This window comes from Leptonychotes weddellii, chromosome 5, assembly GCF_054177405.1.
Source record: "Leptonychotes weddellii isolate Sample4059 chromosome 5, ASM5417740v2, whole genome shotgun sequence".
In the NCBI taxonomy this organism is placed as follows: Eukaryota; Metazoa; Chordata; class Mammalia; order Carnivora; family Phocidae; genus Leptonychotes; species Leptonychotes weddellii.
Window position 1 is genome coordinate 103207915 of NC_138373.1, and position 13152 is coordinate 103221066.

Consider the following 13152-nt stretch of genomic DNA (forward strand, 5'->3'; position numbering starts at 1 on the left):
AAAAAAAAAAAAAGCAATGAATTGGAAGCAGCTGTCACTACCAGAAATCAGAAATTAAAATGCTGCTTGAGGAAAACAATTCTTCCTATTTAATATGGTTTGAAGAGGAAGCAAAGCAGAGCCCTCAAGGAAAACTACCTATGGAAATTTGCTTAGGAACCCAGGCAAGTGGCAAGGCCTTGGAATCACGCTGGGAAGTTTGGGAGTGGTATTTATCTATTAACGAAAAGTTCTCCTACAAGCTGATTGTGGTAAGGCCCTGGGCACATGACCAACTGGTCCACCTTTTGGAACACTTCACTCTCAATCTCCTTGACCTTGTTTTTTTTCCCTCTTGTTCATCTTAGCCACCCCAGGTCCAGTCTCCGACCGGACTGCATTGTCACCGTCTTTCCCCTTAAACTGTGAGAGTCTGAGGGCAGGCATGTTGTCTTGTTCACATCGAAGTCCCAGAATGTAGCATGGTGCCTGGTGTGCAGCAGGCTCCCGTGACGTGCTTATGAAATGAGCTTTTCACGCATGCTCAAATACCAGTCACTGGAGGAAAACGCTTCTCTCGGGAGAAGTTTCCCTTATTCCTATTCTACCTCCATTTCATTTCTCAAATCTAGCTTCTCTCCCCTTCAAGTGACATTCAGTTGGTGGGCTCACCCAGAAATTCTGAGGGGACTGTCAACATCTATCTGATCCTCTTCTTCTTGATGGTCTTTCCTTCATCTCCTACCTTTTCTACCCACACACCTGCCATTGGTAGATTCATCCTTGAAGGCAGAGAGGAAGAGGAAAGACCGAGGTACAGAATGGGCCAAGAGGCAGAACCCTCTTGATGTGGGTGTCGACTTACTGATTCCTGTTCTTTTCATGCTGCAGTTAGAAGCAGAACAGTCACTGCCGCTGAGCAGATGCCCCCAGAGGCCTCCTAGTGAGGTGCAGGGGGAAGGGCACAGGGTTTAAGTTGGAATCCCAGCTCTGCAACTCTTAGGCTTTTACCTTGATTAAATGACCTCCTTCGCAGATCCTATTTCCCTCCCCAGAGTTAGACTAAATCAGTGATTGCCAAATGCTGTTCTCAGACTAGCTACTACATCATCATTACCTGGAAACTTAATACAAAACATAGATTCCCTAGTTAATGATCAACCAAGGCTGTTAATGTCACACAAAAAGGAGACACGCAGACATTATGTGCCTCCAGATGGAAAACTCTCACACCTATAAAAATTACAAGTATTCTTGCCACCCAAACAAACAAAAACAAAAATCTGAATCTCATCAAGCCTCTAAATCTGATTATTAATTTACAGAAAATACCAGAGACAGAGGGGCATGCTAAACAGTACTATAGGGACTCAATCAGTCAAGTTGAGGCTTCAGGAAACGTCAGGAGAACAATCTAGTGTCACCGACAAACAAACTGCACAAGGGAGGGATCAGAAACCCCGGAGATGAAGAGATTTAACTTTAAACCTAAGAGACTTAAACATGCCAACAAGCTGCTGGTTTAAACAAACTAAAAAAAAAAAAAAAAAAAAAATGACATCATTAGGGGAGTGTGAATATTGACTGGATATTTTATATTAACAAATTATTGCTACTTTTTGAAGGTATCACTTAATCTTACATTTTAGTGGGATATCAAAAAAGATATTTGTATTGTATTGTTAACTTTGAACAGGGCAAGTTATAAAACCAGTATCAACGGAATAATCTCACTTTTGTAAACCTATTTATTTATTGTGGATTTACTTAAAGATCATACACATTCATAGCAGAGTGATTGTAAGGATATAAGACAACAGTGGTGGTAGTATGGGAGGGTGTGAAATCAGGATTTTTTTTTTTTTTAATTTTATTTTATTTGAGAGAGAGACAGAGTGAAAGAGAGAGCACAAGAGGGGGTAGGGTCAGAGGGAGAAGCAGACTCCCCACTGAGCAGGGAGCCCGATGCGGGACTCGATCCCGGGACTCCAGGATCATGACCCGAGCCGAAGGCAGCCGCCCAGGCGCCCCTCAGGATTTTTTTTTTAAAGATTTTATTCATTTATTTGAGAGAGAGAACACACAAGTGGGGGGAGGGCAGAAGGAGAGGGAGAAACAGGCTCCATCCTGAGAAGGGAGCCTGATTTGGCTCCAACCCAGCATCATGACCCAAGCCAGAGGTAGATGCTTAACTGACTGAGCCACCCAGGCGCCCTGAAATCAGGATTTTTTAATTCGTGTTTTTCTTGTCCTTTCTGGTTTGTTGTAACGAGTAAATATCTCATAGAAAATATTTTTAGGTGTGATAATGGCTTTGTGGTTGTATTTTAAAAGAGTCCTTACCTTTAGAGATTGATAATGAAATTTTTATGGATAAAATGATATGATACGTAGAATTTGCTTCATAGTAATCAAGGATGCGGGAAAGTAGGTGGAAACAGAAATGAGTTGATTAATTATTAAAGCTGAGAGATGGGTATGTACATGTGGATTAATTATACAAGTTTTCCTATCTGTGCATATATTTGAAATCTTCCATTAAAACAAGTTTAAAAGTACAGATTCTCAAGCCCTACTACCAGAGATCTCACATGTAAAAATATTTCCCAAAGGGTGCCTGGGTGGCTCAGTGGGTTAAGTGTCTGCTTTCAGCTCAGGTCATGATCCCAGGGTCCTAGGATAGAGCCCCGCATTGAGCCCCCCTCAAATCAGGCTCCCTGCTCAGCAGGGAGTCTGCCTCTCCCTCTCTATCTGCCTCTCCTCCAGCTCATGCTCTCTCTCTCTCTCAATAAATAAAAAAAATCTTTAAAATATATATATACATTTCCCAAATGATTCTAATATAATCAACTGCTGAATTAGATTATAGTGAATGTCCTTTTAATATAATTTTAGAGAATTATTTTCCATATAATTCAATTTACTGATATCGTCCAGTAAAGAATTTAGCTGGCCTTTGTCCCCAGTTCCTGGGAAGTAACTTCTAACTCCTTGGGATTTCCTGAGTGATAGGAATGTGTTTTTTTTTTTTTTTTTTAAAGATTTTATTTATTTATTTGAGAGAGAGAGAGAATGAGACAGAGAGAACACCTGAGAGGGGATAGGGTCTGAGGACGAAGCAGACTCCCTGCCGAGCAGGAAGCCCGATGAGGGACTCGATCCAGGGACTCCAGGATCATGACCTGAGCCGAAGGCAGTCGCCTAACCAACTGAGCCACCCAGGCGCCCCTAGGAATGTGTTTGTTATTCATTATGGGCCTCTCAGATCAGAGTCAGTTTATGCTAAACAAATGACTCAGGATGGTGGCTGGGCAGGCTGGAAAGATGAACCATGTGATTAGAGGGTTGGGGCTTTGAGATAGGTGATATCAGCCTGACCTCCAGTGGAGGGGAGAGAAAGGGAGCTAGAGATTAAATTCAATCATGTGGCCACGGATGCATTATGTAATGAAATCACAATAAAAAAAAACTCTAGACACCTGACGCTTGGGTGCGCTTCCCTGGTTGGTAATGCCAGGAAGGTGACATGTCTTGAGAACCCAGAAGCTTCTCATTTGGAGCTCTCCCAGACCTCACCTTATGTGTCTCTTTACTTGGCTGGTCATGATTTGTATGGTTTGTAATAAAGCAGTAATTGTAAATAGAGCGCTTTCCTGAGTTCTGTGAGTTGTTCTCATGGATTGTGGAAGCTGAGTGGCTAGTAGGAACCCCCAAATTTGTAGCGTTGGTCAGAAGGGCAGGGGGCCTGGGAGCTCTGGAGCTTATGGCTGGTGTCTGAAGTGAAGCAGTCTAGTGGGCGACTGTGTCCTTAACCCATGAGCTGTGACCTAACTTGGATGAGTTAAGTGGTAGAACTGCATGACAACTGCGTAGTCATGTAAGTTAATAACCCCCTTCCACAATAAAGAGGGGACTGCAACCTCTGGGGCTGAGATGACAGTTAAATGAGATCATATGTGTAAAGCACCCAGCACAGTGCCTGGCACATGGAGACGGGAAGTGAAATATCCCCTGGGAGGTTAAACCCGTTCTCCACTTCTTACTGGAAATTTCTACATAAAATTACCCTAGCATCCAGCGAAGATGGAAGGCACAGGGCGAATAGGAGGTTTGCTGGGGAGAATGACAGGTGAAAGACAGAGGGATTATTTAGAAATGAGGGCTCAGGTGAGGCAGAGGGAGTGGACAAAGAGGCAACAAGGAAAACAGGGTGCAACTCCGATGAGAAGAGCTGGAGGGTGGGACAGAGGCACTCTGGCGAAGTGATAAGCCAAAAGCAGAGGGGGCGGGGGCTTGCTGCAACTTTGTCTAAGGACCTGGTGATGCCACCATAGCCGGGGGAGCCACAAAGAGAAAAGAAGAGTACTTGTCTGTCCCCCAAAACCCAGGGCAGCAGGAACGGGAAAGGGAAGTTTCTCTGGTTGCCAGGGAAAGGGTAAGCAGCAGATCACCCTGTGGCCCTTACCCCTGGGGGGAGGATGGCTTAGTAGAGATGCCTGTTGGTTTGTAGGACCTGCTCTTCTTCTGCCACTCAGCCCTCCTTGTCTTCTTGCTTCCTCCAAGCCTCCCTTCCCCACCCTCCGGATTACCTGTTGATGGTAGAAGTTGTTGGCACTTTGTTCAAACCGTTCATCTTTGGTTTCCACAGTTTTCCCCAACTTCTGCAGTACCTGGGAATGTGAGTTGGAAAGGTCCATAAGGTTACAGTCAAGTCTCTCTCATCTTTTGGCCTCGTGTGACTCTGGCTTCTCAGAGTCTCAGATGCAGTTGAAGGGGTGTGTTCCTATCAGCCCAATGGAATTAAAAATATAGCACATTGCTGAAAAAAAAATCACATTTTGTGGTTCTTCTCAAACTGGGATACTCCTGGGGGTATGCAGCAATGTGCTACGGGGTATATATAAAGCCTGGAATAAATAGTACATATATGCCGGGAATGACATTGTTATTTACAGTGGGATTTTTTTGGGGGGAGGGAAGTATTATATTAAAACAGGGATTAATAAGAATGTAAAATGTGCATTGCTTTTAAAGGTAAAACGTGAGGCTTGAAGACTTTTCACTTGAGAGACAGTCTTCCAGCCATGGCCACAGATTCCTCTAGATAGATGAGGTTAGAGAGGCAGGCAGAAGACTTTTCTTGGGAGGGCCCTTGTGGAAAACTGTGAGGAGCAGATATAACACATTTAAAATTCAGCTCAAAGTGAATGCTCTCCGTGTCTCTCTGCTCTCCACTGGGGACCTGAGAGCCAACCACCACACTGGTCTCAGTGCTAAAGCAAAGGACAGGGAAATGAAAAAGATAGAGTGCCTGTTCTCACAGGGGACACTCATCTATAAACAAGCAAGCAAGCCTGGGCCTCTACTACCTGAAGCCCCCATTTGGAAAGGAGGCACCCCCCCTTCCAAGTAAGAATCTCAGCAGCTGCCCTCAACTACTTCTCTCTCACCTCCTTCATCAAATCCCTCACTGTGTCCATCTCTGGAAACCATCCCATGCTTTCGAGTCTCACTGTCATGGCTTGGTTCTCAGCACTCGCCGTTTCTCGCCTGGCCTGCTCCCACAGGCCTATCATGCTGCAGCTTAAAACCTTCTAATGATTCTCCACCCGTCTGCTCAACAGATTTGGATTAAATGCCCATATGTATCTATCAGTTATAGTTCAAACTCTAGTATGCAGATAGGTCTCAATGATCTGACTCCTCAGTAAGCCTCAACTCCCATTATTCCTCCTTCCTGCAGGTCTCCCTCCCTAACACTGTATTAGTTTCCTGAATAAGCCATACTGTAGCTTGTTGTAGATGCTGTGTCCTTTTTCTGGAATGTCCTTCCCTTCCTTGTCTCTCAGGCAACTATCTAAAAAAACCCAATTTAGGGGCACCTGGCTGGCTCAGTTACGAGAGCAGGTGACTCTTGATCTCCAGGTTGTGAGTTTGAGCCCCAGACTGGCTGCAGAGATTACTTAAATAAATAAACTTAAAAAAAATTTAAAAACCCCAATTCATATTCCACATCCTTTATGACACTTAACCACATCTACTTTATCCTGTTAATTGATTTAATCACTCCCTCCTAAGTGCTTGCAACTTCTGCACCTTGCATACACTTCTATTACTATTTTATTATTTGTATTCATCTAATTATGTCTCCTTCTAAACTGTGGGCTCCTTGAGAATTGGGCACTTGCCCTGCTCATCTAGATTTCTCAGTATCCAGCAAAGAGATACTTAATACTTCTAACAGCAAGGTGAGTGGGACTGGTGGAGGAGAGGATCAACAGGCTGGGCCTTGAATTAAGATTTTGCTAAAGTACAGGGCGCCTGGACGGCTCAGTTGGTTAAGTGTCTGCCTTTGGCTCAGGTCATGATCCCAAGGTCCTGGAATTAAGCCTTGGGCTCCATGCTCAGCAGGGAGTCTGCTTCTCCCTCTCCCTTTGCCCCTCCCCCTGCTCATGCGCACGCGCGCGCGCGCTCTCTCTCTCTCAAATAAATAAATAAAACCTTAAAAAACAAAGATTTTGCTAGACTGGAATGGAGTATAAGGGGGGAGAGTGGAGAGAGAACAAAGTTAGAAAAGTACCCATATTCACACAGGTCCATGAGATGGCTCAGTGTGGCTGGTTTAGGGTGTGTTATGGGGAGTGGTGGGTAAGGGAGCTAGAAGGGGAAACTGCAGTCTCACCCTGAAGGGCTCTGAATCACATGCAAAAGTGCCCAGGTCTTGGGAGTGAGGAAGGCTCTATGTAGAGCCTCGGACCCATGTGTCCCCATTCTTAATCCTGGGGTTAGCATCTCTCACTTCTATGGAGCTCTCTCTGGACTGGTTATGATCAAGGGCTCCAGAGTCAAACAGATATATGCCCCGCCTTGGCCTTTACACTTGGGGCTATAAGCCTTTGGGCAAATAAGCCTATGCGTCTCTTGAGCCTCCGTTTACAGAACTCCCCTTACCCCACTAAGATAACAGCATCTCCAGGAGTTGGGAGGATTAAGTGACATTATACCTGTAAACGCTTTCCCAGTGGTGCCCTGCAGGGAGCGCTCAATATAAATCCACTACTGCTAGGTCCAGTTCCACTCCCTTCCCTAGGAGTACCTGTCTGTTTCCTTCTCAGTTTAGCCATATGTCTGTCTGTGTCTCTAGCTTCACCTCATCAAACACCTGGCCCTGGGTATGCCGACTCCGCCGGCTTCCCGGACCCGACCCTCCCTCCCGCGCCAACAAAACACCGTCCTCTACCAGAAAGTTGCAAAACCACCTTGTCTAAGTGGTAAGCGCCTGCTCTCACTTCCTTCCTGCTACTCCTCCCTTCCTTTGCCTGGGGCATGGTTCTTCTTAGGTGGAAGGGGCTAAAAGGACGGTCAGCTCAGTCTAGAGTTAATGTGGCACACCCGATCGCCCCAGCTCCCACAAAGTTCAAGGCAAAAAGGCTTCTAAGGGGTGTGAGTGTGTGTGCTGAACACTCCCTCCTTTAATTCTGAAACTGAAAAAAGGAGTGTGATCACCTTGAAGGCATCACCCAGTGCCCTGGGCCCGAAGTCAATTGTTGCCGCGGGTCAGGGCACATGAACTATGCTGCAGACGTTCTTCCTCAACTAGAGCTCCCTGACAGAAGAAAAGGTACAGGTTCTCAACAAACGTCTAAAAGAATGAATAAATTCCACCTTTGGGTCACTTCCCCATGAAAGCCCACCCAACGTCAGTCCCTAAAGTTCTACACTAAGAATTCGGCCTCCAGGGTAATAGAGACATTTAGAGAGAACAAACAGGAACATGAGACAAAGTGAATGTGGCAAAATGTTAATGCTTGGTGAAAAAAGTGAAGAATCTTCCAGGGTTCATTGACCTATTGTAACGTTTACGTAGATTGGGATATGAGGATAAAACCTTAAAAAAAAAAAATCATTTCAGGGGCGCCTGGGTGGCTCAGTTGGTTAAGCGACTGCCTTTGGCTCAGGTCATGATCCTGGAGTCCCAGGATCGAGTCCCGCATCTGGCTCCCTGCTCAGCAGGGAGACTGCTTCTCCCTCTGCCTCTCCTTCTGCCCCTCACCCGGCTCATGCTCTTCCGTTCTCTCTCTGAAATAAATAAAATCTTTTTTTTTTTTTTAAAGATTTTATTTATTTGACAGAGAGAGACACAGCAACAGCAGGAACACAAGCGGAGGGAGTGGGAGAGGGAGAAGCAGGCTTCCCGCGGAGCAGGGAGCCCGATGCGGGGCTCGATCCCGGGACTCTGGGATCATGACCTGAGCCGAAGGCAGACGCTTAACGACTGAGCCACCCAGGTGCCCCTGAAATAAATAAAATCTTAAAAAAAAAAATCATTGCAGATATATAGTTCTTTTCCAGGACCCTTCCCCATAATCGTTTATTATATTTTAGTTAACTCTCTAAATTGGGGTAATTTGAATAGGGCCCAGTTTATGTGAGAAATCCTCATGTTCAGGATACACGCTAAAGTAGGCTCTTCCTTAACATGGTCTTAATATACTTTCTAGCCTTTTCTGTCACCACTCCCTATTCCAGCTCAGCTGCATTTCTCACTATTCTGCCTACAAGGATTTCCACACTCCGGGCCTTGCTTCTGCTGGCATTCCTCAGCTGGCATGCTCCCCCACCACTTGCCCGAGGAACTACTCATCAGCCACAGTTCCCATCGCAAATTCTGCCTCTGCTAAAAAACCTCCCTCAATTCTCCTCAGTCTTTCTCTTCTCTGAATTCCCACAGAGTACAGATCTCTCAGGTGACTCATTTAACCTTTTTTTTTTTTTTTTTCCCTAGACTAGAAGCTTCTGGCAGGCGATAGTGCCTCTTACTCATCTCTAAATTCCTTCCCGGGTCCAGCCCAGGATCCCGGACAAAGGAATTTTTCTGTAAGTATTGTTGACAGAACTCTCTGGGAGACAAGTTGAGTAAAAGTCGGTAGAGGAAAAGACCAACAAAGAAGTGGTAAACAATGCCCCTTCTCAGGGGAGAGAGAACTGAGAGATTTGCCACAGAGAAATCACAAACAGATGGTAAAAGCATTCATTTGAAATGTGAAGAAGTATCTTGCTGTAAAAACACATTTAGTCTCATGTTGAGTCTGGGTGGAAACTGGAAAATAAAACAAGAATGCTTCATCTTCCCTGTGTGTAACAGTCACTGGACCTTCACTCCTAGCTCTTCAGAGGAGGAGACCTGGGCGAAAGGTGTTTCTCCTCCTAGTTTTGCTCCTGAGAGATCAGCAGGAAGTGGGCTGGCGAGGCAGGAAGTGGGTAGGCACAGATGGTTTATTAGGAGCCTTGTAAAGAGAGCAGCCTGAGGTGGGGATCCAAAGGCAGGACACCTGGCCTTCAGTGATAGTTCTGCCATTTGCCAATCTCTGTTGAGTCTCGTTTCTTCATTTCTAAAATTGGGATGTTAATAACATGCTCAAAAGTGTTGCAAAGATGAAGTGAGACCCTATCATGCGAGTGTTGGCTCCATAAAGAGAGAGATGGTGTCTTTCTTAATTTCCCATGGCTTGTCAATCGTAGGCGCTTGATATCTGACCCATTTGACTATTTGACCCCTGAGTTACTACATATTACTCAGAAGATTTCAGCCAGCTGCTTATAAAAAAAAAACTATAAAGTGTTCCAGGGAGTCCTTTCTTTTGACACTAACTTTCTCTCTCTCTCGCCTTCAAAAACCTCCCAAGACTCAAGGACTCTGGCAGGCTGAGTTGAGCTCCTCCCCACATTCCAGGCCATTCCCACTCTATACTGCTCCAAGTTAAGTGTCTGCCTGCCTTTATGTTTACGTCTGGGCGCAGAGCATCTTCCTGTTTTCTGCCTTAACCTGCAAGTTCCCTGAGGCAGATGTGAGGTGGCTCCTCTCTCTGTTCTCTCAGGGTTCAGACCAGGAAGAACAGGGTGTACCTGGGTGGTATTTGCCTCTGAGGTACAAGGCACCCTCGCCCCTTCTCTCGCTTTGGTATCCTTACTTACCACGTTGAATTTCCAAATCATTGAACATCAACTCTTTCATTTTACAGATGCAGAATCTTAAGCCCAGAGCAGGCACATTATTTATCTAAGGCTTTGGAGTCCATGCTTAGAAAAGGAGAGAAATCCCAAACCGAGGGCATAGTGTTGATGATAGGTTGGAGGAGGACAGAAGGGGAAAGAATGAGGTAAAATCAACTGCTGTATCTTTTACTTATTTTTTTTAAAAGATTTTTTTTACGGTCTTTTTTTATTTTTTATTTTTTTTATTCTTATGTTAATCCCCATACATTTTTTAAAAAGATTTTATTTATTTATTTGACAGAGAGAGAGAGAGCACAAGCAGGGGCAGTGGCAGGCAGAGGCAGAGGGAGAAGCACACTCCCCACAGAGCAGGGGGAGCCTGATGTGGGACTCGATCCCAGGACCCTGGGATCATGACCTGAGCTGAAGGCAGTCGCTTAACCAACTGAGCCACCCAGGCGCCCCAACTGCTGTATCTTTTAAAAATACTCATTATCCATGAGTTTTTGGCCTTCTGGGTTTTCTTTGTTCTTCCAACCCATAGTGCAGCTGGTACCTCCTGTTCTCCACACCGCTTCTAACCAGACCTACCCACAGGCTCTGATCACTATCAGATTTGTAACTAGACAGCCTTTCAAGACGCTGAAACCACGATCAAGGTTAAGTTAAGAGTAAGGTGAAGTAATGAAGTCTAGCCACACAAAACCTTTCCTTTTCCTCCACTCTTTCACATGATCCTGGCTTCCTCAAAAACAGAAAAAGGAGATTCATCTCCCAAGAGTGTTGATAGGTGGAGAGCAGAGAGGTTCAGGTTAGAAGAGAAGGACATACTCTGGACAGGCAGAAACACGAATGTCATTAAAATGTGTAGGGGAGTGTTACAGGGGGACAGCCTACCTAAATGCTAGTGCTGGAGTAGGACCACCCAGAGCTAAACCCAGAACACAATCTAGAAAGAGATGCTCCTTCAACACCCTGGGCCGGGTAGTTTCCAACTCCGAGACCGCACAGACGGGCAGATACGGGCTACGGCTTCCATCAGCTTCAACAACGCGCAGAGGCCCGGCAGGGGTGGGTACAGAGAGAATCCTGCAGGATTACTCTAGTCCTTGGGGACTAGGTGGTCCTCGCTGATAGCACAGCTGGTCATGGCTGCCTTATGACTTTGGGGGAGATTATCCCCTTCAAACCTTCAATTTCGTCATCTGTACCTGGACGGCTAGGACAAAACCTGCCAACGTTGGTTCCTTTCTCCCACCTTTCCTGGGTCGGCCTGAGTCTTGTTTAGGGTTCCTGAGGGAGACTGTTGTCTCCTCTGCGTCCCTACCCTTGCCCAAGATCGGGTGATTTCCTCCGTTCTCTCAAATCTTTCTATTTTAAGGGAAACCCAGTCCCACGCCCATCTGCGGGGGAAGCCGCGGACCCCTCGGTTCCGCCCAGGCGCCCTCGGGCACACTGCACGCCCCTCTCACCGCGTCCGGCTGGCGGGACCGGCTGGTGGTGGGGCCCGGCCACCTACCTTCTCCTGGGCTCTGCTGAACTTCTTCTGCACCTGCTTGGCGAACAGGCCGGCGGCACCTCCCGCCTTGCCCTCCGCCATCCTGCCGGCTCCGGGCGGCCTGTGGTTTTCTGGAGGCCCCCGAGGAGGAAGTGCGGTTCCCGGCATGCCTCGCATCCGGCCGTGGCCGTGGCCGTGGCCGCCCCGCCCCACGCCGCTCGCGACCCCCGCCGCCGCCCAGGCTCCTCCCGAGGCCGGCTCCCGGCGCAGCCACGGTGGCCCTGAGGCCCCCCCAAGGCCCACCCCCGCTCAGCCCCGGCCCGAAGGGGGACCTCTGGAGCTCAGGCTGGGGGCTGCACCTGTTCGGAGGAGGAGGCTGGAAACTCGGGCCTGCCCTCAGGTGGTGCTCCCTCAAAATCAGCCTCGAAGCTGCGCAGCCCGGAGGGACGGGAGCACCAGCCCCACGGAACAGTTTTCTAACGTGGGCCAAGACCTATTCGTGCCTGCAGCCAATTCGCCATAACCATCAGCACTGGGGAATAACTGGAACGGTGGGGTAGAAAGATTGCGATTTCCACTTAGCAAGAGTATTGAGAAACGTTGTTTCACTTCTATGCGCGTGTCTTCTGGGTTGCCGGGTTAAATGCTCGACTTATTCCAGGCTGCGGTTTTTAAAGATGGAAAGCCTCTGCCGGAGAGGTTGCCTGTAGGCCTAGAACTGGTAGGGGCAGAGTGGGGGAAGGGACAGGCCCCCACATCGGGATTTGAAAGGGAGGAACAACCGAGCCAGCGGTAGAAATGGGGGTCCTTAGGAAAGGAAAGGACTGAGGAGGAGAGACTGGAAGCCCGCGCTGGGGAGCGGAGCACACTTCTCTAGCTGTACGGACTGGTGCGTGTCCTGGGTGGAGGCGGGGTGTGAAGACAGACACAGGCTGGGAAAGTGGGAATGAGGCTGCCCACATCGCATCTGTTGCTCCCACCGAGGTTTCCTAACTGGAGCTGACCCCTTTGAGGGGATAGCCGGAGATGAGGACACTGGGTTTGGAGGTATCGTTTACTCACAGATTTTTACAGTGGTGTAACATCCCTCCAAGAGGGGAAGAGGGTCAAGATGACTTCCTGACCAGGAGTGGAGAGGGAAGCTGGAGGCCCTTGTCTGCTGTCATTCCCCAGGCCATTCCCCCAAACAGACATAGTGCACTCAGGGCCAGCTGTGTGATGGGCATGCTGGGTGTTGGGAAACCAAGGATAAATTTTTTAAAAATGAGATCTCTGACCTCAAGATGCTTAAAGTCTGAGGTGGAGAGACGTTGGTAATCAGATGATTATAATATTATGTGCTTAATGCATTTATAGAGATGGATACAAAATTGTCAGGTCCTAGGTCATTAGGGTTTATTCTGGACGATAGCTGTGGGGATGGTCTAGAAGGGGCAGAGTGCAGAAAATGGAAGGACTTGATGTTGGATGGGAAGAAGAGGGGAGAAGCCCAGGGGATGGCAGTACTGTGGGAACACAGAGAGGGTGGTCACGATAACAGGTCTGTCGCTAGCAGAAGGAGGCCAACACCTGTGTCACTCTCGGCGTCCACAGCATCCTCAGCAATGCAACCCAGCCACTGCCTCCTAAGAAACCCTCTTCTGTGCCAGTCTCTTAGGAACTGAAATCGATGGTCACCA

General features: G+C 47.4%; 1 protein-coding gene across 2 annotated transcripts in view; it reads right to left on the bottom strand.

Annotated features, from left to right (window-relative positions):
* Window positions 1-11615, bottom strand: part of BIN2 (bridging integrator 2) — a 30933-nt gene extending 19318 nt beyond the window's left edge. For both annotated transcript variants that reach the window (XM_031018517.2, XM_006747635.3), the window contains exons 1-2: window positions 11495-11615; window positions 4569-4649 (exon numbers count right to left, since the gene is read on the bottom strand). In XM_031018517.2, coding sequence (XP_030874377.1) covers window positions 4569-4649; window positions 11495-11575 — 162 coding nt within the window. In that variant the 5' untranslated portion in view covers window positions 11576-11615. The remainder of the gene's footprint in view (window positions 1-4568; window positions 4650-11494) is intronic.
* Between the last annotated feature and the right edge of the window lie 1537 nt (window positions 11616-13152).